At 52.1% G+C, this 22772-nt stretch overlaps 12 protein-coding genes across 12 annotated transcripts; 6 read left to right on the top strand and 6 right to left on the bottom strand.

The window, feature by feature from the left end:
- Positions 1 to 67: 67 nt before the first annotated feature.
- CABS01_03233 (uncharacterized protein) lies at positions 68 to 448 on the bottom strand (the record flags this gene model as incomplete). Its single annotated transcript, XM_060536610.1, has 2 exons — positions 68 to 214; positions 293 to 448. The coding sequence occupies 2 exons, from the start codon at positions 446 to 448 to the stop codon at positions 68 to 70; spliced, it is 303 nt and encodes a 100-aa protein (XP_060392529.1).
- A 2119-nt stretch (positions 449 to 2567) lies between these two features.
- CABS01_03234 (C6 zinc finger protein) lies at positions 2568 to 3533 on the top strand (the record flags this gene model as incomplete). Its single annotated transcript, XM_060536611.1, has 1 exon — positions 2568 to 3533. The coding sequence occupies one exon, from the start codon at positions 2568 to 2570 to the stop codon at positions 3531 to 3533; it is 966 nt and encodes a 321-aa protein (XP_060392530.1).
- Positions 3534 to 3930: 397 nt separating this feature from the next.
- Positions 3931 to 4383, bottom strand: CABS01_03235 (uncharacterized protein; the record flags this gene model as incomplete). The annotated part of the gene is made up of 1 exon (XM_060536612.1): positions 3931 to 4383. The coding sequence occupies one exon, from the start codon at positions 4381 to 4383 to the stop codon at positions 3931 to 3933; it is 453 nt and encodes a 150-aa protein (XP_060392531.1).
- Positions 4384 to 4622: 239 nt separating this feature from the next.
- CABS01_03236 (uncharacterized protein) lies at positions 4623 to 5746 on the bottom strand (the record flags this gene model as incomplete). The annotated part of the gene is made up of 3 exons (XM_060536613.1): positions 4623 to 5045; positions 5081 to 5521; positions 5564 to 5746. The coding sequence occupies 3 exons, from the start codon at positions 5744 to 5746 to the stop codon at positions 4623 to 4625; spliced, it is 1047 nt and encodes a 348-aa protein (XP_060392532.1).
- On the top strand, positions 4680 to 5737 carry CABS01_03237 (uncharacterized protein; the record flags this gene model as incomplete). The annotated part of the gene is made up of 4 exons (XM_060536614.1): positions 4680 to 4854; positions 5085 to 5344; positions 5438 to 5463; positions 5515 to 5737. The coding sequence occupies 4 exons, from the start codon at positions 4680 to 4682 to the stop codon at positions 5735 to 5737; spliced, it is 684 nt and encodes a 227-aa protein (XP_060392533.1).
- Positions 5747 to 7910: 2164 nt separating the features above from the next.
- On the top strand, positions 7911 to 9057 carry CABS01_03238 (ABC transporter; the record flags this gene model as incomplete). The annotated part of the gene is made up of 2 exons (XM_060536615.1): positions 7911 to 8509; positions 8571 to 9057. The coding sequence occupies 2 exons, from the start codon at positions 7911 to 7913 to the stop codon at positions 9055 to 9057; spliced, it is 1086 nt and encodes a 361-aa protein (XP_060392534.1).
- Positions 9058 to 9255: 198 nt separating this feature from the next.
- On the bottom strand, positions 9256 to 12696 carry CABS01_03239 (glycosyl hydrolase family 35; the record flags this gene model as incomplete). Its single annotated transcript, XM_060536616.1, has 7 exons — positions 9256 to 10607; positions 10656 to 11247; positions 11302 to 11370; positions 11424 to 11702; positions 11767 to 11799; positions 11851 to 12097; positions 12161 to 12696. The coding sequence occupies 7 exons, from the start codon at positions 12694 to 12696 to the stop codon at positions 9256 to 9258; spliced, it is 3108 nt and encodes a 1035-aa protein (XP_060392535.1).
- A 910-nt stretch (positions 12697 to 13606) lies between these two features.
- Positions 13607 to 14993, bottom strand: CABS01_03240 (amidohydrolase; the record flags this gene model as incomplete). Its single annotated transcript, XM_060536617.1, has 2 exons — positions 13607 to 14693; positions 14866 to 14993. The coding sequence occupies 2 exons, from the start codon at positions 14991 to 14993 to the stop codon at positions 13607 to 13609; spliced, it is 1215 nt and encodes a 404-aa protein (XP_060392536.1).
- A 534-nt stretch (positions 14994 to 15527) lies between these two features.
- CABS01_03241 (uncharacterized protein) lies at positions 15528 to 16376 on the bottom strand (the record flags this gene model as incomplete). The annotated part of the gene is made up of 1 exon (XM_060536618.1): positions 15528 to 16376. One exon carries the CDS (start codon positions 16374 to 16376, stop codon positions 15528 to 15530), a length of 849 nt encoding a protein of 282 aa, XP_060392537.1.
- A 1945-nt stretch (positions 16377 to 18321) lies between these two features.
- CABS01_03242 (uncharacterized protein) lies at positions 18322 to 19149 on the top strand (the record flags this gene model as incomplete). Its single annotated transcript, XM_060536619.1, has 1 exon — positions 18322 to 19149. One exon carries the CDS (start codon positions 18322 to 18324, stop codon positions 19147 to 19149), a length of 828 nt encoding a protein of 275 aa, XP_060392538.1.
- A 755-nt stretch (positions 19150 to 19904) lies between these two features.
- Positions 19905 to 20264, top strand: CABS01_03243 (uncharacterized protein; the record flags this gene model as incomplete). The annotated part of the gene is made up of 1 exon (XM_060536620.1): positions 19905 to 20264. One exon carries the CDS (start codon positions 19905 to 19907, stop codon positions 20262 to 20264), a length of 360 nt encoding a protein of 119 aa, XP_060392539.1.
- Positions 20265 to 20579: 315 nt separating this feature from the next.
- Positions 20580 to 21410, top strand: CABS01_03244 (uncharacterized protein; the record flags this gene model as incomplete). The annotated part of the gene is made up of 4 exons (XM_060536621.1): positions 20580 to 20759; positions 20959 to 21012; positions 21120 to 21234; positions 21310 to 21410. 4 exons carry the CDS (start codon positions 20580 to 20582, stop codon positions 21408 to 21410), a joined length of 450 nt encoding a protein of 149 aa, XP_060392540.1.
- Between the last annotated feature and the right edge of the window lie 1362 nt (positions 21411 to 22772).

The raw sequence follows: 22772 nt of genomic DNA on the forward strand, positions 1-22772 counted from the left end.
ATGGCAACGTAACATGACCAACATCAAGTAGATTTCATCTTCAGTCCTTCTATTCCATTACTATAAATCACGACTGGTTCTTGGGACAAACCTTGTCCACCGCGCTGTTCGCACAAGGAAACGTGTCGGGACAAGTGTTGAAGACGTAGAAACCAGTACCACAGCACGTGCTGATGCCACCGCAGGAGTCCGCAGGGATGTTACATATGCCAGACTATTCATCCCCCCCCCCCCCCCCACGTTAGCATTTGCATTCTCAGGTTTTGTTTGTTCCGGTCATTGTAAAACTTACCTCAGAAAAGCGGAAGTCGAACTGCGAGTCGCAGCAGAACCTCGTCTTTCCGATGTCCCCGCCGTCGCCTGCTAAGTTTTGGCAGTAGCCCATGGACCTAGCTGCGATAGCTCCAGTCGCGAAGGACGCAGCCGCGAAAACAAGTGTGGCACGCATATTTGGAGAGTTCTATACCGAAAGGATCGTAGATAGTTGGTGGCAAAGTGTGACGAGAAGGACTGCGGTCAATTCACTTTCTCAGGGACTTGAACCTCATGTTTATATCCGTCCAGCAGACTTTATCCCCGTTAATGAGTAACGAATTCAAATTACGAACTATCCCACGGGCACTTAATATGCCTTCGAGTCAGGCAAATCGGTAACGGACAGCTCCGTAGTCCTCCGTGCTATGAACGCGCTGGAAGATCTGCGTTGACGAGAAGAGAGTTTGGGTCAGTGCTCTTAGCCAGTCATGCTTCACTCGGTACGGGTTAATATAAATGAAATTAGCACTATAGGCCTTCACAATAACTTTCTGCTCTTGCCGATCTTTGGAAATATGTTTCTACGGAGTTTTCATACGACTACTTCGGGATTCCTCTGTCTCCCAAACTCCGTATTGTGTGGACGTACGTGGTGTCGGTGTATGTGGTTTTTGGCAAGTCCGGCCTACAAGCCTAGTGCCTTTAGATAGTCAATACAGTACCTCGATTATCTTCGAGTCAATTGATATATCATGAACTTGCGAACGAGTAACGGATTGCTCTTTCTGGCAGAAACGAAGAAACTACCCATGCACAGCATTCCCTGAAGCTTGGGTCCATGCTACAAAACTTGGTGACTAAGGCAACGGGCCTTCCGTAAGTGCTTAGCTTCTTGAGGCAATTGTCATTTCGAGTCTTATAACGAGTATTCTGGAACTAGTAGTCGGACATCTAGAGAACAAGGCTTGCTTTGGCTTTTATGATGCCGTTATCGCATCCTGTGAACCCGCTCTACTTGTAATGTCTGATTCTCAAGACAAGAAACATTAGAATTAGTAAGCGAAGAGATTCCAACTTTATGAATGATGATGACATGATTAGGGAAGTACGTATGGATGATCAGTCGCTTGCCGAACTCTGTTGTTAGTAAGACCGTCCTCTAGGTCCCTCATATTTCACTTACGCTGTTACTATTTACAACTTTACTTACCAGAAAACTCGATGATCCATCCGCTCTCATGTCAATCCCACTGATCGTAAGAGGTTTGACCAGCGGCAATGATGACTTGTTGTAAAACACTTTTAGAACGCGTTCCCCTCACTTTCATTCTCAAACGCAGTCAGCGAATCAGGCATCGTCAAACCTTTCGGGAGTGTGGGATGAGAACGAGAAGTGGGACTCTCAGCTTGGGCCAAGACAAAATCGTGATGGCCCTCGCTCAGTTGGAAACCTGCAAGTTTCAGCCTAGTCTTCGCATATGTGATCGCCTGCGCGCTCTCAGAGTTATGCTCATCTGCACTCAATTGAAGCTACGAGATCTCGGTTGAAAGCTTTTTGACTGGAATCTTACCAATTGCAGCCTGGCAGTCCGCATCGCACCGCGAGCCTAAGTCGCCTACCACGGAAGATGTTGGAGGTGTCGGAAAAGACAGGGGAGGTCCACCCTAAAGCCATCTCAAAGTATCAGCCACAGTATGTTCTCATCTCACCCTCACTATATCCGATGATCGAACTAAGCTATCCTGTAGCAAGTAAGCTTATTCCGCTACATTCTCCAATCCTGCAGTGATTGACATCATGGAGATGCTGTGTCAATGGACAGGCAGCTTGTCGAAGACGCAGTTGTCTCCAGCTTAGGTTGCGTCGGCAACCATCCGCGATCCCGCCGCCAGTCAACTGGGACATCTCAGGAACACCAACAGAAAGGGCCATGTTCCATCATGTACGCAAATGCACAGTTGCGGGCTTCGGGGCTATCTCTTTTCTAGAGAAGCTATGGCACAGTTACATCATCCCACTAGGATACTATTCCGACTCAGTCAAACACGGCCTGATAGCGTTGGGATGTGCACATCGAGGCTTCATAAGCGACTACAGAGAAGAAGACCAGGCTGCGGGCGCGCAAACATACGATGTGCTAGCAACCCAGCAATTCTCTAAGGCCATGAAGTTCACGACTCGGGATATGGAAAGGCTTTCGTCTATCACTCTCAGGACATCGCTCGTTTCTTGTTTGATATTCATCTGCTTTGAAATCATGCAGGGAAGTTACGACAAAGCTCTGCAACACCTTAGATCCGGCTCTAGCATCATGGTTGCCCTGTCCAAAGCGGCAACGGATGCTCAGGCAGGATTACCTCTTTCAGTGCACCAGAGATGCCTGGCTGAGACTGTCAAGGACTATTATGATCAGTTATGCGATCTTGCCGACATGTTCACCTGCTTGGGCTGCGATGCTGCCTACTTACTGGAAGAAGGGGAAGTCATTCCGGACCTGTCTTATTTCTTCCGGGGCAGTAGCAACAAAGATGCTTCCAAGCCGTACTCCTCGACCACCGAGGCTCGGTACGATCTCCACCTTGTAGACCAAGCTTTTGGGAAGGCTTTACGTTACAATGTCCGAGGTAGCATTCCGATGAATCCGATATCTTGGACCTCATTCTTGCATTTGCCAGAGAGCATGTCACCACTAAGAGATGACGACCTGCGGCTCGGGGAATGGCTTACAGCTCGCCATCTCTTTGATGTCTTTAGTAGTCGGCTTGCAACTTATACTGAGCATCTCAAGTCAAGCTCATCAACAACCAGGCAGCAGTTATGGGAGGCGCGGCTAATGTCAGTCATGCAAAAGGACTGGTCGGTCATCATCAAATGCATGGAGGCCCCGAGCTCACAGCCTCTGGATCGACAATTTTTCCAGGATCTTTTAGAAGATGCTGAATCGCTCATATATGCTGAGGCCGAGCCGATGCAGTATCCGGTCTTTACCCTGGGTGCGGATGTGATCCCGCGAATGAGCCTCATTGCCGGGTTCTCTGGTGAGCTGGACCTGCAGCAAAGGGCCATTTCGCTGCTGTATGCCATGCGAAGGAAAGAAGGTATGTGGGATAGTCGGGAGATTGCCAGTGTGCTAGAGTCTATCTTGTTGGCTAGGGAAAGCAGCATCTGGAACATGGAGTATGAGAGGATCTCTCTTCCGCGAATAGCAGGGATGCTGTTATCGCTGAAGCTGTATGATGGTAGCAGTTCGTTACCTCTGGCTACGCTGGTAGACTAATGCTCTGTTTCACTGAGACACAATCGTTGTCTTTGTAACGTGGAAGAGCAGCCTGAAACTTTTCGCGAAATTTGCAGATAGCAGAGAACGCTCACTGCTATATATAGCATGACCGTGTTTTGCCTGTGTAAACCTATTGAAGCTCAAATGTAGCTTAGTAGCGGCAATAAGGCTAATCTGGCTTCCCGTGCCTCACATTACCGCGTGTAGCCACCCTTATCCACCAGTGCTGCACGCAGAATTGGTAGGGAACGAGATGGGAACGAAAGGAATATAATTACTGCAGAGCACATCATGACATGCTATAGCTCTCTCCACTAGATTGCTGTTAGAACGGTGACTCCCAGGTTCTCCCCGTCCTCTTCTCTAACTCCCACACACTACGAGAGTGTTATCCCTACTCCCACCACGCTGCGTCCGTCTCCCTGAAAGTGTTGCTTCCACAATGCACCTCGCCAAAGGTGTGGTGATGCGACATGAAATCGTCCACAAACCCGACCTCCATGCCAGCCTTTGCATATACCTCCCGGATGGCAAACTCCAAAATGTCTCGTCCCTCAACCACGGGGCCCCAAGTCTTGGGACTCACGTAGTAGTTGTCCAACACGACGCCGTTGATAGCCGCCGGGCTGAAGCTCACTAACAAATACTCGCCCTCCATTACCGTTTCAGTTAACGAGGAGAGCGAAGACACTTTGGGGGCCTTGAAAAGCGAGGGGATGCGAATCACATGATCCCGAAGAATAGGTATCTCAGCGAGCAGGATTCCCAGATCAGCATCAATATGTCTCTGCGCATAAGCGTTGACCTCGTGAAATGTCTCGTTTGGAAGAAGCTCATCGACTGTCATGGCCAGCTCCTCTTTCGTGATAGAAAAGGAGCCTTAAACAGACCCATTGAAAGAAATCGCCCGGACACTACCATGCGCCGCTGCTGAGGTGTTTCTGAGCAAGTCGAGGGCGGAAGTGGTGTCAGCGATACCAATAGTGAAGCCAAGGCCCGTCTCGTTGGAAGGTAGAAACTGGACTAACTCATCAACGTGACCGATGAGTAGCCATCCAGACTCAAGGAAAGAGGGTTATGAAGCTCTTAGCCTTCCAAGCAGGCAATCGTAGCTTCCGCTAGCATCTTGTCATAATACTTGCCATGAATAATCCGGCCGGCAGGATATTTGACTCCACTCTTAGACGTGTAAGGTGGGATCGTTTCGAGGTTGCCGTATGCGTTGATTTCTCGGGCGCCATAGCCGCCGCGTCCCCCCTCAGGCTGGAAACCACCAACGCCTTTCCCGCGAAGCGGCTCAAAGACCTGTCTTTCAGCAGTACGAACTGACTGTGCCGACCTCAACATAATTCTGAGCGAGATCGGTTGGCCGTTAGGTCCAGGCGTGCTAGCATATGCTGGTTCAACAAAATCCTGGGCCCAAATATCGTCACTCTGATTGAACAGATATAATGGCTCCTTTATCCCTGCCGCCTTCCGCGCTTCATCAAGTCGGCTGAGAAAATCGAGCTGTACAGGATCAGACTCTTTGCCGCAGTACTGACAAAGGCGCTGACACGTTGGAGATGGTGATGGTTCAGAACTGGAGCCACCTTAAGCTCAACGACGTCGAATACGACAGTGCCATTGGCGTGAACATCAAAATGCACCCTTACTTTGCCGTCCCATTTTGCCAAATCCTTCACAAACTCATACCCGTCAATCCCGAGAGTGATACCGGCTTGGACATGGCTTGCATTGAAGGTAAATTCAAGATCCACAAAGCTCCAAGAGGCAGTCTCGGCGGGGTTGGCGGACGAATCATTCAGGTAAAAGAGACGAACCCTTTCAGATGCGGCGTCAGGCGTGGCGTAGATGTGGGCAATAGTGTCGTCTGAAACTTCTAATGGGATCGTCTTCAGGGGAGCAACCAGGCTTGGCTCAAGGAGTAGGTGGCCAGAAGCATCGTGACAAGATGCTAGCTCGTGATTACTGATAGGGTTGCCCTGAAGATCCTAATTAGGACAGCGTTTGAGAGAGTCGCTGACGTTTGGAAGGAAGATGGCGCCGCGAGAAGGGGTCCAGAATGCTCTGTCCGTGGCGTCGCTGTCATCCACGATACCGTCACGGTTGGTATCTGCGAGAATCATAGGCTTAGGTTGCTGGCCATGAACTGCTCCGAATTGCAGCGTGACCAAGACAATGGTCACAGCATTGACTGATAGATACATCTCAAGATAAGTCTGCTTAGGAGAATAGTCGAGGAGCTCATGTAAGAAGACGCCGCTGGTTGTGTCATTCCATACACTATCTAGTTGGGTTGTATGATTACTCGGATCCAAGGCTCAAAGGACCATAAACCCTCCCCTATGCTGGCGGAGCGTACGTCATGGCATCAACTGCTGCCCCGTTGCCGGCTGCACTATACTTGTTGACTTCGCCGAAAGTTTGGCCATGTCCGTAACTGCAACTCTTACCTCTCAAATAGTTTGTTGCCAAGATCAATTGCCCCGACTTCAAGCCTAATCTCAGGAGAAATTGAACCCTTCCCTTGCATCACACATCAACTGCAGCGGAATAATCGAAACCCGAATACTTATGGATAATGCGCCAGGTGCCTAGCTCGGTACGTTTTCTTCTGCTATGATTCTCTTGATCTCAACTAGCTACCCAATAGGTGTACCATGAATGAACGTAAGAAAGTAACAGTCGATGTTATGGAAGACAAGAAAACATTGTCCTCATAGACGTAAAGATACATTGATGCCATAGTCGAGGCGGCATGTTTCTAATTGCTGCACTTCTTAAAGCATTCGTCCTGTTTGCAGCTATCCTCGATTATCTGATAAACACGCAGCGACCAACAAAGAATAGGCTTGAGCAACAAAGTAAGTCGTAGGCAACGGCTATGTTGCGATAGAAGATCAAGTTGCCCAGAAGAAGTCACGGAAGACGCGCGTTTTGCTGACTGTTGACGGACCAAATGTTAACTTTGGATCCTCAACCCCATGCATTCCTCGATCCCGATACTCTACCTAACAATACAGGCTCGGCCTTCTTCTATCACTTTCGAGCATCCAACGTCCCCAATTTTGCGTTGCCGCCCTACTGCGCTTGTTTCCGGGATCGACACGTTCTGCCCTTGAGCAATGCCATCCCAACTGTCAGATGTGCCGCCGCAGCTCCCGGCGTGGGGTTGCTCATCGAGCTTTCTTACTTGACCTTACTGAACCTTCATCGTATGACGCAAATAGATGTCTACAAACTATTGCTGTTCAGCATTTTCGTTCTTTTAACTTTACAACGATGATAGGAGATACCGGAGACGTACGTTGAGTATTCTCCGCTTAGCACATATGCGTGGGGTAGATTGATACAGTAACAGTCTGGCCAGGCTAATTCAGCCACGACTTGAGATACCGGACGAGAAGTTTGGGAGTTCTAGCATGTTTCGACAGTTACCATGTAGCCGAGCTGCCATGAGGTGGCTGGGGTGTTCGCCGCCAAGCCTTCCGTCTACCTCAAGCACAGTCAACACATTACGACTGTTTTGCTTCACTGTAACCGTACATATTGTAAGTCCGATGTTGGAATCGGTTTCCGTGAGAAAGGTGCTATGCATTCGGCCGAGCCGACCGAGATGTTCAACGTCCGGTAGATATCATAGCCGTTACCGAACCTTGTTGTAACGACTTGCTCAGTAAGCCGCCTCACAATGTAAGAATGTAGCGAGCATCGTCCTTGGGGAATTAGCCTGTTTGAGAATGAATAGACCCTCTCATTGGTCGACGGTATACTAGTCGTGATTAGAGACGCCCGATGACTATGTCAACGGAGGCAGTGCTCAAGGGGCCTGTAAACTATGATTTACGGCGACTTGTTACCGTTTTCGGGTTCTATGCAACTGTTCCCAACCTGAGTCAAGACCCGCGCGCCGTTACAGTTGTGAGGAACCAGATGTAGGTAGTCTACGTAGTAGTGATTAAGCTTAATTTATCGGATGATCTACTACAGGCGTAGTTGTTTGGGCTACAGTCGATGTCCGGCCATAAGCTTAAAACCGTTATTAGTGTCAGCAACTTTATCCGAGTAGTCGAGTAGCCTCTAGCCGATCATGGAAACGTAGAGGAACAAAGTCGACGTCAACCTTGTCAATAGCCTGATGAGATCCAAGGACGAACAGCAGCTTCACTAACTTTACATTCGCCAAGCCATAGCCTTCGTGTGCTAAGCTCGACCATTACGCGTTCGCCAAGTACTCGGCCTTTAGTCCATCATGTGTATTGATAACGATCATCGTCTCGTGAGTATAAGTTTACTGACATCGGACGAACATCAAGTCACAATGCACCATCTCATCAACTGCTCTCACATCAATCACCCCTCCATTTCAAGATGCGTCTTTCACCCCCTTTGCTGTGTGCTCTCCTGGCCCAGCAAGTCTCCGCGGCTGACATCTCTCTCGGCTTCAACACCCCACAAGTCAACGAAAACCGCACCATCGACGAAATCTACCAAGCCGCCCTAGCCGAAGGCGGCATCGTAACATGCTGGCACGGCGGCGACGAAGTCACCCAACAAGACGGCCTCAAGCGCGCCTTCGAGACCCGGTTCCCGGGCATGACGCTCAACATCACGGTTAACCGCTCCAAGTACCACAGCGTCAACGTCGACAGACAGCTCGCCTCGGGCAGGCCGCTCGAGGTGGACACCATCATCCTCCAGGCCCTGCAGGACTACACCCGTTGGGAGCAGCAGGGATCGCTCCTGCATTATGCTCCGAATAACTATCTCAAGGTGCTGGCGCCGTTTCGTCATGTGCGCGCGGCGTACTACGGCTTTGCGATGAATGCGTGGTCGACTGTCTGGAACACGCAGAAGCTTGCGAACCCGCCGCGGGAGTGGCCGGATTTCTTGAAGCCCGAGTATAGGGGCAAGATTGTTCTGACGCACCCCAGTGACGACGATGCCATTGCGTACATCTTTGACCTCGTGTAAGATACTCTCAGGCGCTCCTTTTCTTCGAAGTGGCAGAGTGCTCACTTCTTCTTCCAGAATGCACCAGTATGGTCCCGAGTGGTTCGACGGCCTCCTCGCCAACGAGCCCCGCTGGGTCCGCGGCACGGGATCGCCCCTGGCTGTGCTGCGCCAGCCCAACAGCACACAGTCCGTCACGTTCACCGCCAGCATCGGTCTTCGGTCCTCGGGCAGCCTCAACGCCTCGTTCCCGACGGAGGGGCTCTTTGTCAGCTGGCCGAGGTCTGTCGCTATCTTCAAAGACGCGCCGCACCCCGAGGCTTCGAAGCTGTTTGCCAACTTCCTCCTCGATGATGGGTTCCAGCGCAATTCTTCTCAGTGGAGTGCTCGGAAGGATATCACGGCGCCTGGCGGCTACCCCGGGATCCTTGACATGGATACAACCAACTCTGCCGAGTATCTCCGATTCATGTCGGATCGCGGTAGAGTGGAGGCTCTGAGGATGATGTTTGAGGATAAGATTGGGATGCCGCAGGGACCTAGTCCTCTCGTTGATGACCTCTAAGACGCCAGATGACCGAGAGTGTATTTTCTTTCGTCTTGTATCGAATAGACAGAAATACAGTTCCTGCCGAGAACGCCTACGCACTCTCACGATCATAATAAGAATAGAAGCTTGATCTGCAAACACCTTGATTGCTTAAACCACAGGGCTGTATGTACTACGAATGTACAAGAAAGAAAAAGTGTCCACCAAATAGTTCTAATATGCACCCGCTCGCTGACTCCAAGCCGGCGCCTCAACAACCTTAACCTCTTCGCGACCGGTCGTCACCACCTCGCCGACATCGAGTCGGAAGTTCTGCACGCGAGCTCCAACGTTGCCGAGTGCCCAGACGGCCAGACCAATGTAGTTGGTCCCCTGGTACCGGAGTATGCCCTCGGGCACGGGGAACCTGGTCTGCGGACCAATATTGCTCACGTACCGCCCGTACTGGAACCCGTTCACGTACAGAATGGCGCGGTACGCACCCGTTCCGTTTGACGCTGCGATGTCGTCAAAGACGAAGGAGAGGGGCACGTCGAGGTCCGTAGCGGGGATTTGCAGATCCAGTTTCGCGGCGTAGAATGCCACACCGGGCACATCTGTCCCTTCGAATGGCGAGCGTTGTGTGTTGAGCGCCGATTCGGGTGGAGACGGGAGGTGATAGCCCTGGCGCTCAATAAAGAGCCCGCCCTCATTCAACGGGCCGCGAGCCCTATCGGCGTAGCCCTCGCCGCCGAGATTCCCCGTAATTTTCCACGTCGTGACGTTCGTTTGGGCGCCGGAGGGGGACGTGATGCTGTAGTCCATGATCCCGCGCGGGGTTTTCATCACGTCCGCGGGGATGACAAAGTTCTCCTCCAGGCCAGTGGTGTCGACGAGGACGGTCAGAACATACGTTGCGCCCGCGGTGAGGTTGGCCAGGGTGTAATTGGAGGCATTATCGCCCGCTGCGTCAGGTCCGTTGGCGAAGGAGCCGATCAAGGTGTCGTTGAGCCAGACGGAGCTCGCAAAGGCGGAGCCGCCCTGGGTTGTAATGTCAAGCTTGTCTTCTGTGCCAGTTGAGGTGAAGTAGCCCCGGAAGACGAGCGTGCCGGCGTGGAAGCCGTAGTCTGAGGCGAAAAGGGAGACGGGGGTTGTGAGGTTGGCGATTGTGTTGTTTGTGGTTTTGTGGTCGGCGAGAGGCCACGCGGAGTCATCGTAGCCTGCGCGAATCTCAGGGAGAGAGTCGATGAAGGTCCAGTTGAGTGATTTGAGGTCCGGTACGGTGGGTGCGGCACCCGCGAAGGCTGGATTCGCGATCCAGTTGGTTAGATTGTTCGTTGTGTGGTCCAGTTGCTTGCCGTTGACTTCCAGCTTGGTGACTTCCGGGTCGACGCCAATGATCTCTATCTCAGTGGTACGGTTGAAATCCGCCTGGACTCTAAGAGTGCCATCTTGTATCGAGATCGATCTTACCAAGTACCCGCCATTGATGATGAGAGAGTCTGGATCCATAATGGACGTGCCGTACGCCGGTTGGCTTCCGCTGGGCTTATCTGGCACCCAGTAGTTGTATGCCGAGTTGCGGTCTTCTCTGTGTTAGTCGCAAGGTGGTGCAAAGTAGCTGGTGTACTTACCCAAAATGTATATAACCAGGTTATCGACCTTCACTACCCGTCGAGTGCTTGATGTTTCCCATGCCAAAAGCAGAGTGTTGTTCACATAATTGTGATCAACGCTGGTGCCCTCAACGAGGACAGGCGTCGTGGTCGATTTGATCGCTATCTCGTGCATCTCGCCAGGTCCACTGTAAACGACAAGAACCGTCTGGTTCTTGTACTGTTTCCAGGTAAAGATCTCCGCTGTCGAATACAACAGAGTCGTGTTCCCAACCGGGTAATCCGTGACAACGATCTTCGAGTCACGGCGGGTAAGTTGCAGCAGATCGCGGGACTGCGGGATCGTGATGGTTCCTTGCGACGTGGGCAGACGAAGCGTGTAATCGGTCGTTGCAAGACTGTTGTAGTTGCTGTGCCGGACCACGAAGAACGAGCCGTTCCCGTTACCTAGCAGAGGTGTTACCGTGATGTCTGGAGTTGCGCTGTATACACCGACGGTCAAGTTTCCGGGCGTTGCAGTCAGGTATGCGGGCGAAACTTTTAAGAACTGTGCCTCGAGCTTCAGCTCAGAGTACTTTTCCCTCGAGACAGTTCTCTCTTCCGTGATTGCCTTGAAAAGCGTCAGTGAGTCTAACAGGAACAAATCAATCTGCCTTATACTTACGGAGCCGTAATCGTAGGACGTGTATCCACCCGGATGCCCCAAGTTACCCCAATTGGTGCCTCCGAAGATCTAGTTTCTCGTCAGTCTCGGTCTCTCATGCCCCCTACCTCGAAGTAACTTACCATATAGATATTATATATAGTGACACCGGCTCCAAAGTTGTTCTTGTAAAATACGCGCTCAAACTCGTGATTAACCAACGCCGCACACTTTTCGAACCCAGGCCCAGCGTAGGGGTCAAAGGAACCTCCTTGGAACTGCAACGAGTAAGCTAACGTCTCTCTATTGCTCCTTTGCAGGCCTACCTCTGGAATCGTGAAAGGCGTGCTTGGACTTGTTTGCAAGTGTAGTGCGTGGTAGGTGGTTGGGAGAGCATTATCCGGCCACGTATTCGGGTTTGCCTACACCTCGGCGGTCAGTTCCATTTGCTAGACTTTTGAGGAAGGATTTCAGGATGCTACGCACACAGTTAAATCCAAGCGGGTACGCATCAAAGCCCTTTAGAACGTATTAGTCTTAAGTCTCTGTGACAACTTAAGAGTGACTTACATAAATATCAACGGCGCCTACACCCGTTCCCGGTGCATTGTGGCCCGCTGCTTTGGCGTCGTTGCTGATAAGGGGAACGACAATCCCAGCTTTGCGAGCCTGGTCGATGACATACTGGAAGTACGGCCCATCGGCACTACTGCCGTCTTCGAAGTTGGTGTACTCGTTCTCTGGCTGGAAGAGTATGACTGGGCCACCGTTGGTGATTTGGGCCTTGGCGATGATGCCGCAGATATTTGCCATGTAGCTGGTTACCATCATCAGTTACTGATTTTACCAACGGACTCCTTCAAGTTACAAAAGGACTTACTTGTCCGTAGCAGAAAGGAACTCGGGGTCCGAAGTCCTCAGCTTCGCCTTCAACCTCGCCAACCAACCCGGAAACCCACCGCCAGAGGCCTCTGCGTTGATATACGGACCGGGCCTCGCAATGAGGTAGATGCCCGCCTTGGTCGCGGCGTCGAAGAAGGGCTGGAGATCAAACACGCCCTCGGCGGTGAAGTCACCGGCCTTGCCCTCGACCAGCGCCCAGTCGACGTAGAAGGAGACCGTGTTGAGGCCAAGGGCTTTCACCTTTTGGAAGACGTCGAGGTACAGCGACGGGACGGGCAGGCGGAAAGGGTGGATCTCGCCCGAGAAGATCATAACCCGCTCGCCGCGGACGAAGAGCGAGCGCTCGTCCCATGTCACGATGTCCTGGAGCTGGTCTCTCTTTTCGTCCAGGACTCTTACTACGGGAGCGAGGGCGAGAGACGAACGAACTCCTGCGGCGAGGCTGCTCGCCACGGATGCGGCGGAGCATAGCCCGAGGCCTAGCGAGGCGATGGAGAATAGAGACGGCCTCATGATTGACAGGTTACCCGGGTGGCGGCTGTCAAATGGGGGAGAGAAGGGTGAAAGGACGGGACTAAGAGATCACCCGGGTGCCGTCCGTACATGATATAATTATTAAAGTCACAGCCTCGGACATTTGCAGCTGGGCGAACCCTGAGAGTCATCCGGAGACCAATATCCTTCTAGGTGCTCTAGCGCCGTTCGATCATGCGCAGATGATGCGGATAGTTGAGGTGTGCGTAGTATTGCCCATCGTTCGTCCCTTTCCCCTCTCCTCCATTGCCGGGAACATGCAGTAGCGGCACTGGAAGCATAATATGGGCATGTCCGGAAGAACAGGTGCGATTAGCTTCGCATACGAAACGATCGTCCGATGCCCGGTTGCTGAGGAGAGCTTGGTCCACGATATGCAAGCCAATTTCTGCAGCCTCGAAGTACGACGGATCCTGAAAAGAGGTTGGCTGGGGATTAAGCTTCGCCGGCTTAGCCCGCGCGAGCCGTGCGGAGACGTGGTAGCGATCGTTGGAGCATGTGGAGGAAGCGGTTCCAACAACCCCTCGTTTGACGTCCTTGACTTGCTTTACCAGGAATAATCTCGGCCGATTGTGTGCGGAGGCAAATCCGACTGTAAAATGCGACGGAAAACAGGCGTATGAGCCAGTGATGATCGTCTCCGGTGATCTATCTCGAGATCAATTAACGCGATGCCCGTTTATTGTCCGCAGAGCCGGGCTTCCCGATACATCAAGTGCCGAAGGCCGGAATTTCTTTGATTACGACTGTCTGGTCGCATTCAAGCTCGTATCCGTCGCCTGTTGGTGATGATCCGGCCAGCGCAATGTAACCTTGCTGCTCATCACGGCCAGTTGGAGCGGGCAAGCAATTGACTAATCGAATTCAATGAAGCTCATATGACGCCATGTCAAACAAAAGTCCAATCCGACTCCTCATCGGTGCTGGGGTTCGAATCAACCGTCTGCTCATCGAAAAAGCCGACTGCTCGCCCGTCCTTCTTCCAGACCTTGCCGTCCTTCATGACAAAGCTGACCTTCCTCAAGGCTCCCTCGTCTTCTCTCGGGTCCGCGTCCAAGGCAATGATATCGGCTCGGTAGCCCTTCTCGATGGAACCAAAGTAGAAACCGCTCTTCTCCTTACCGCAGCTTTCCCAGCCTCCCATCACACATGCTTCCAGCACATCCACGACGGGAACCCCGGCCTGGATCATGAGTTCCATTTCAAAAGCACCTTCCCCGTGAGGAAATGTTCCGGTATCGCCCCCGGCAGCAAGACGCACACCGAGGTCGTGTGCCCTTTTGGTCTTCTTCGCGATGCTGCTGAAATCAGGCGAAGTCTTCATGATCCCGAGCGTCGGGACGAAGATGGTACTACGGCGCGCCATTTCTCGAAAGACCTCATCGGTGGCCTCTTGGCAGTGCTCAACGGTGTCGACGCCGGCCTTGATAGCCATGAGTGCGCCCTTGGCTGACCCTGCGTGGCACGCCACGGGTAGCCCGCCTAGCTTGGCTTCCTTGACGATGGCGTCCATCTCCTCTTGATTAAACATCACCACAGTCGGGTTGGGCTCCGAGGGAAGAAACGGGATCGGTTCCTTTGAATTTGGGAATCGCATCACCTTGCGCCGATAGTCCGCGTAGAACTTGATGATGTCCGCCCCATCGGCCGCACGACGCCGGACAGCCTGTGTCACGCCTGCCGGACCGTCGCACGGGTCCGAAATGCGCGGTAGTTTCGCCCACGAGTTCTCGTGACGGACCTCGTAGGACCCAGTGCTGGCGAGACACTCGGTGGCCACGAAGAGTCGCGGGCCCGGTACCAGACCTCGGTTCACACAGTCTCTCAGGTTTGCGTCGTATGAGCGCAGCCCTTCGGTGCCCAAATCTCTGTATGTGGTGTAACCGGACAGAAGGGCAACACGGAGATGATTTGTAGCACGAACGATTCTCTCGACGACACTTTCGTCGCGCATCTGGACCGTCGATGAAGCCTCACTAGCCAAGGTTAGCTGAATCAAGGACCTTGTGCCACGATGATGAGGCTCACTCGTATGGATGAAGAAACACGTGTGTATGCGCGTCGACAAATCCTGGCATCACAACCTTCCCTCGCAGATCTATATCATGACTTGTCAACTCGAAATGTTTGGATCGCTGCCGGTCATACACATCTGCAATGGCGCCGTTCGTTGGATCGATGACAATCGAGATATTCTTGTCAAAGGTCTTTTTCCTTGGATTGAACAGCAATGACGTGTGTATTGTAAATGGTCCATCGCCCTGTCTGCTACACATTTTTGCGGCGTTGCAAGGTCTTTTGATAATCCAAGCGAGTTCTGGCTCAAGTAATGTTTTCGGGTTGCGAGACTCGTCAGTAATATAGCAAAGTCAACAAAGAGTGCTAAAGTAGACTGCAAAATGACACACCTGAATGATTACCGTCTGATGATGTATTCACCTGCGGGCGAGATCCTAAGCTAGCTGTCATAGGCAGCTCGGCTATTATAAACTCCCCGCTGAAACATGCAAAAAGTTCAAGGAGAGACACGCAAAGGGACTTTGGTAAATAAAGCAATCTCGTCTCCCGATATTCACCGCTGTATGGTTGGACAATCGTATCACTGTATCGAGAGGCGACGCACACTTCTAGTGTACGATTAAGGATTCAATGCGTGGGTTGACACCGGGAGGCTGTAAGCTGGAATGCAATGCTTCACATCACCGTTGCATTATGCGGGTGTCCGTGAGTAGGCGGGTCCTCCGACGCCGAGATCCGCGGAAGGGCAGACCTGGATCCGAAATGATGCTTGCTGCGGACGGATTATCGTTCTACCATCGGTTGCCTCTTGTGCTCTGTATCCGTACGCAAGGGTCTCCAGTTTCCTCCATGGACGGAGTGTAGACACTGTGCCGGGATGTGGGAAGAAGGGGAACCCATGACAAGGGCGCTAGGAAACAGAGCTTCGAACAAAGGGTACCCTGAACTGTGTAAGCTAGGCGAAACGCACTCGTTGAGTTCTCAGTTTCCTTCAAACAGCTCCTAGCTGAGTGGTTCATCTGGAGGTTGGCCATTGGGTGGGAAAATGACGCATGACGGGGCATCAGCTGCATGCCAACAAAAGGTTTGAACAGAGCTGTCGCTGACAGTTCGAGATGCTTCGGGCGCAGTCTGAACGGTATTCTCAACATCGTCATCCTGCAGGCCGTACTGTAACAGTAGTCCTGTTGATTGTTGTTGCAGGGGCCCTCGGTGAATTGCGAAGACCCTCGAGCGCGGAAGTGACGTCGGCCGCCGCGGAAGGCAAATCTTATGGCCCAGTGAGGCGATGCCCATCGTCCGAGAAATTCTTGACCCCTTCCCCATTGACCCCTCACATACTCTAGGGTTGTTGTCGGCGTCCATATTAGCATACTGCGTACGGTAGGGCATGCGTGGTGCGACGACGAATGCCGAGTTCTGGAAAAAGTTGTGGAATCCGGATTCTTGGACGGGGCCGGGAAGAATGACGAATGCTGGGAGGGGCCCGGGGGACGGTGGAGACGTGCTTGGAAGACCCTGAAGGAGAATTGGCCGGGTTTGGCACGCCAGGCTGGCAGAAGCGGAGGCGGTTGGAGCAAAGAGCGACGGGTCGATGCTGAAAATAGAGACAAGATCGGCCCTGGGCAGGCATGTTGCATTGCCGTGGATGGGGACAACCAGTGGCTTCATTGCTTCAATATTGCCCTGGTAATTTTTTTTTGTGCCATCGTTCCATTGGTGCCGGCTGGCAATCCATGTGTGCGTTTGTATGCTTTGCTTTTGCTGATGCTTGGTTTTAAGCATCTATGAAGGGTTTGACCCAACGGCACATGCTATATGATTGTCGCTCCTTTCCATCCTGGATTAGACAGACCAGCACAAAGCCTGATGCCTATCCCATCGTCATCGTCATGGTTGTCTGCGACTGCAACGGCAGTTCATGGTGTCCTGCATTATGTCAGTGGTGTAGTCAACGGTTCTTTGCTGTCGACAGAAGTTTTTGTTGAACAATAGACAGACAGACCATGGTTATTTTTGGGATGTTCATTGTCTGCTGATGAAAGGAAAAGCGCGCCATGCAAAATCGGATTGCTGCATTCAAACGTTTGGGGCTTGCGGCTTGCAGAGAAAAGCTCCTGATGGCAAACACCTCAGTCGGCGCCAACCGCTACGAGGAATGCGGCAGAGTCAGCGGTCGCAGCGGGCTGGACCAGTCTCTCAAAGTCTGGAGCCATCTGACGGGCTAGAAGGGGCCGTCCAAGCCGTTTTTCATGGGCACCAACCATTCGGCCGCTAAAGACTGCTGACAGCTGGGCTGCTTCCTTGGGGTGTTCCAACAACTCCCACTGACCTAAGAGGCTCGGCGGTATGCTCGGTTGTGTCGTGGACTGTTGGAGGCGGCGAATAGACGATTTGACTGAGCGTTTGAGCAAAGGGTCGTGAGCAGTGAGCTGGAGGCTGAGCCGTGTAAATTTCGAGAGGTGAGGCCGTGAGGGTGAGGGAGACTTCAGGAGGGCAACGAAGGGTCTGAGGGTGAAGCCATTTCTGATTCGCCGAGAGACGAAGGAAACGAGAGAGACGTACTGTGTACGTACCTCTTAGCATTGATCGTCGTGTGCCACAGTGCCCCGTGTCGGGCCCAGGGTTCAAGCCATCTGGCCAATCAAAAGTTCTCATCGCGCGAGAAGCGGACAAATCTGAGATGGGTAACCTGATGTCTTAGGCCGTCAGACCGCCACCACGTTGTCCCTTGCACCAGAATCTGGCAAGCATCCACCGCCACTCACCCCGGTCGCTACCGGCTCGACCTCCCACCTCTAAGTTCTGTCCCCCCCCTGCGCAACGTTGCTGGGCAGTTTTCTGCTTGGAGACTTGAGGTTCCCTTTTCTGACGCTTCTTGGCCCAGGAAGAAGCCAAGAACAGCCACCACACGGGTCACGGACAGTGCGACGGAGGAAAGAAGAAGTGGCCCGGCCCTGCATCCCTGGTACCTGCCTGGACCCGTGGACCTGTCCCCAGCGCTCTACTGCGTACACAGTAACCCACCAGTGACTGCCCACTTGGCAACCGCACCTGCCTTTTCACACTGACCACCCTCTTCCGCCGCTCCAGCTCGAATACGAGTCTTGTTTTTCTGACCTCCCGCTCGTTCCACTCCAACGACCACCCCCCTCAAAACCTATCCCAACTCATCCCTCACTTCATAAAAACCATTCACTCGCTTTTCCCTATCGTCACCTTTGATTCCTTCCTCTCGTTTTACTCCGAGTGATTTCCGCGTCACAAACAACACAAAATCGCTTTTTACCTTTTGTCAACTTACCGGTCGCTTCCGCCCTCCCACCCTGACCCGTGCCGCCCTCCTATTTTCGTACCCACCCGGCACGTAAGAACTTTCCGAGAATTCCAGACGAACCGACTCGACTCATCTCAGAACCCTGTGTCTTTGACACCACCACCAAAGAATTTGGTTGTCGGCACACAAACGAACGATTCTTCAATTTATCTGACCGACCGAGAGAATTATTTCTACAGTCGGCTGACTTGATATATCCATTCTTGAAGCACCACCTACCGTGAATCTCGTCATCCACCACAGTCACGATGCATCCCCAACGCGCCGTTCAGGTCCTCGCCCTCGCCTCGGTCGCTCAGGCGTCATGGTTTAACTTCAACAAAGCCGAGCCCCGCGATGGCCTCCTTAAGAGACAATCAGGAACAGCCAGCGGTGCCGAGACCACATCGACTGCCGCTGCTCAAACCACCACATCTGCTGCTGCCGTAACTACAACAACGACTGCTGCTCCGGTCACCAGCACCACCGTCGCTGTTGTCACTACCACATCTCCCGCTGCCGACCCGACCACATCCGCCAATGCGCCTGCATCAAGCACAACACCAGGAGCCACGGCTGCTCCTACAACCCTGAAGACCAGCACCACATCTGCTGGCAGCAACAACGACGGGACCACCAGCGCAAGTGCCGCTTCTTCCACCCACTCCACCACTGCCGAGCCCGTTACCTCCACCATCAAGACCGTCATCACCACCACCAACTCCGCTGGTGTCGCAACTTCCTTCACCTCTGAGGCCACCGTCACGAGCACGCCCGGTCTTAATGAGGCAAACTCTGGAGATTCATCCTCTGGCATGTCGTCCGAGACTCGCAAGACCGTCATTGGTGTCGTTGTTGGTGTCGGCGGTGCCATTGTTCTCGGTGCCCTGGGCTTTGTTGCCTGGAGAATTTGGGGCAAGAAGAAGCAGGCTGAGGAGAACGATGGCCTCATGGAGTACAACAACCAGTACGGCAACGAGCCCAAGAACGAGATCGGGAGTGCCCAGGGATCTGGTTCCGGCCGTACTCCCTTCCAGTCGACTCTCGAAAGCTACCACGCGCCGAACCAACAAGTCAATGCATCGTCCAACTTTTAAAGATGTTTGTTGTTGCGACTTCCAATGATTGTTTCTTGCGACAGAAAGCGTTGATTCCCCAGTCCTTTCCACACGGATACCACACTCCTTGATTTCTCTTTTTACTCATTTGTTACGCTGGCCTTTCCACCAGTCATGCGGAGTTTAGGGCCGCCAGATCATCATGGCAGGCATGGTTGCATATCGCAAGGTCTCCGGACTGATGGATGGAATTATGTACATAGAAGGCTGAAAATTACTCTTCTTTGTCGGCTGGGCTTAGGATGATCACTTCACTGGACTAGTGTGGGGCTTCAAACGAGTCGCGCATCAGGACAGGGCATCGATACCAGCAAAGACACATGGCAGAGACCGCAACAAGCAAGTCTGATGGGCAGCCTTCTAGGCCCGTCGGCTTGTACGTACGTTAAGATACAACTTTAATATCAGGACCACCAACTTTCAAACAATTCAAACAAACATTGAAAGGCAAAGAAGAAGCACATACCACATGCAAAAATGACGCAAGTGAAGCCTGTTGGCTGAAATGGCCGGGGGTTGAGGGAGAGAACTGAGTTCAACCGACTGATTGCAGCCCCTCCTCCCTCTGAACTCTATTCCATTCTATCTTTCCCGATATGATCGGCCGTCATCTGAGGGGGCCAACTGCCATCTGATGAACTCCATGTCTCCAAGCCAGCATGATCGTCCTTTTTCGGTTGCCGTCCCGTCTGGGCAATATCACGTGGACACAGCAAAGCTAGGCCATCCGTAATATGATTTCCCCGTCTCAGTGGTGTTTCGGGTGTGCTTTGTGGTGGTGTTGCGGTGGTGTTGCATCCCAGCTTTTTGTGGGCAGCCGTGGTTGGATCTCTTTCCGCGTTTCAGGTTCCCTTTGCTGCTTGCTGCAAGGCCCCAGTTCCAATACCTACTTTCCCCCTCCCGTGCCGTGTGTCGCAGCGCAGCCGCGGGCGCCTGTTAATCGGAAAAAAGTGCTGCTAAGGTTTAAGGAACGGACGTTGGGTTATTCCTTTCTACTTTTCTACTCCTCCAACGTCTTTTCGGTGTTACGATTTTCTACGTTCGAGCGCTGCGCGTCGCCAATCCACACTACAACTCCTACTGCGCTTCGTTGACGACGCTATATACTACGATTCGACGAGGTTGAGCCTCGGAGTTAACATTACAACGACATATTTCTAATATTTCAATCCGACGAGCTGGTGAAAGGACGGAGCTAGGAGACTTTATCTACGACACGAGAGGGAGAGGTATCAATTGGGTTACGATCACAATTGCAGAGCAACGATACTCGACGAACGCAACCAACGCGATCAATTAATCAAGCCGAAGGAGAGCAAACTCGATAATCACATCCGAAAGGACATCATAAAAGCGAGCGAGAAACGCCAAACTACTGTCGGCCCACGACAAAGATCAGAGAGAAAGCAATGAGAACGTCAACTCTCTTCAACGCCCTATCGGGGGCCGCCGTGGTGGCGGCGGGTGTACTGGCGATGGACCTCGGCGACGAGATGCGCATGGGATGGAAGTATGGCCTACTGCCGCGGCAGACGACGCAGAACCTGCAGACTTTCGAGGGGAATTTGGGCGGTGTACAAGCGTCAGCGGTATGTGATTACATCTCTATCTCTCGGGATGCTCTTCTCCTCAACACTCGAGCGAGAATCGAGATCCTCAAGGGGGGCGCAAACACTTAGCTCCGGGGAGAGGTTCGGATGGCGTTCAATGGGTGGCGCTGTTTCAGGAGTAGGATGAGGGAATCGTAGGACGGAACGTTGTATGCTGACTATTGTGGCTTGGCTACAGATTACCAAGTCAAATGACCCTAGTAGACCGTTCGAGGTCGACGGTGATACTTTTGTGAGTTTCTTCCGCGTGATCCCCGACGTTCTCTACCGGAGACAGAGGGGGAAAAGGGAGTGTGTTTCCTATGGGAAGCAAGCGTGCTAATGCGTGCTCGGTTATAGCCCGACTTCAACACCGCCGCGGGCCGATCTTGCGACAACCAGAAGAACAAGTGCTCACAAGCAGCCAACAACGGGCCGCAAAAGTTTGAGGTGACCAAGTGTGACGAGCAAGCTGGTGAGTTTATGTTACTCTCTTGGAGTTGAAGGTCCCTTCACACGTGAGGACCACGATACTAACACCAGGCGGCAGAGCAATGCAAAAATACAATCGACACAATCACAAAGCAGAGCTTTAGCGACCCAGTGTTTTCGGGTACGGTGGGAGATTTTGACATCTTTTGTGATCCTTGAGAGTCTCGTCTGAGTTGTCGAGCGACATATTGGTTGTCGGCGGCGGCGGTGACGATGGTATTGCTGTCTTAAGAGGCTATGTGAATGGAGTTACGTCGGCATGTGTATACTGGGAGATGGGTAAAGGGAACGAGCGAATCACGGAGTGAGGACAGCAAGCCAAAGGGGTTGGCAGAGGTGTTGATGGGGATTTTGAGCTGTACATGTTAAAGATTAGTTTGGTGTTATAGGCTCCTCGAAGCAAAGATCGAGGATGATGTCCGGCGGGCATGACGCTCGGCTGTTGATGAGCTTGTGGAGGTTATTCTTCTTCTTATTCCATGAATAATAAATCATGACGAAATTTCAATGGTGCTAAACATCCTAGGATGATATTGAGAAGCGACAATCCAGAATCGTTTGTTGCGAGATGTGATCGTGATTATTATGTCTCGGAATGCCTTCACTTTTGATAGCAAATAATCAAAGAAAAACAGTTTTGGATGCACCTGTTTCCAAGCCATACCTGCCTTTTGATAATGACTAGGAAGTGGTGCCTCTTCCTGGTGACATCAACACAGGCTGTAGGTAGGATTCACTTCTTTCTTGGCGTCCCAACTCCTAGTAAACCCAAACCCCCCCAGCCTATACGTAGTTTCTCAAATATGGAGATTATTCAAAAGAACGAGGAAAAAGTCGTTTCGATCGAATTCTTCTCCTAAAAGGGTAGCAGCTGTAGGAACAAGTGAGATTCCGACCCGACGGCCGACAGGGGCTCTCTTTCTCGAAATAAACCACATGGGCACTAAGATCCGTTCGTCTAATCAAACACGTCCCCCAGGTCCAACGCTGTTCCGGGGAATTTACCAACCTGCCTTTGTTTTTGCCCCGAGCTTTTTTTCGGTTTTCGCGTTTTGTGGCCGGCTTCCAAGGGAGCAAGACAATATGGAGTATTGTCTTGGGTCAATGAATCGTAATTTCACAATCGAAAAGGCGATTTTCTTGTGCCTGGCTGGGGCGGGGAAGGGGGAGGGAGAGTGCAAGAGGTTGAGGCAAAACTAGGCTCATTAGACTATGCAGACCTTTACCTGCCACCTGATGACATGCAGGAGAGCTTCTCACGGATAATCTAGTAGGAAGGGATAGAAACCGAGGATGAGACCAGACGAATTAACTTTCTTCGATAACAAGGTACTTAGAATCGACGACATTCAGCTCCGATGAATGTTTGGAGATCTGTACCTGCATATTTTCGAGTTTGGACCGAAACTGCAGTAGTGTCGTGGGAGAAAAACGTGCGTTCAGGGGGGATTATGAGGGATGGACGGACGGATGACAGCAGTAATTTGACAAGTTGGGGCTCCCGTCATGCAGGTTTGCTTT

Source organism: Colletotrichum abscissum (genome assembly GCF_030869225.1).
Source record: "Colletotrichum abscissum strain IMI 504890 chromosome Unknown Scaffold_6.1, whole genome shotgun sequence".
Classification (NCBI taxonomy): Eukaryota; Fungi; Ascomycota; class Sordariomycetes; order Glomerellales; family Glomerellaceae; genus Colletotrichum; species Colletotrichum abscissum.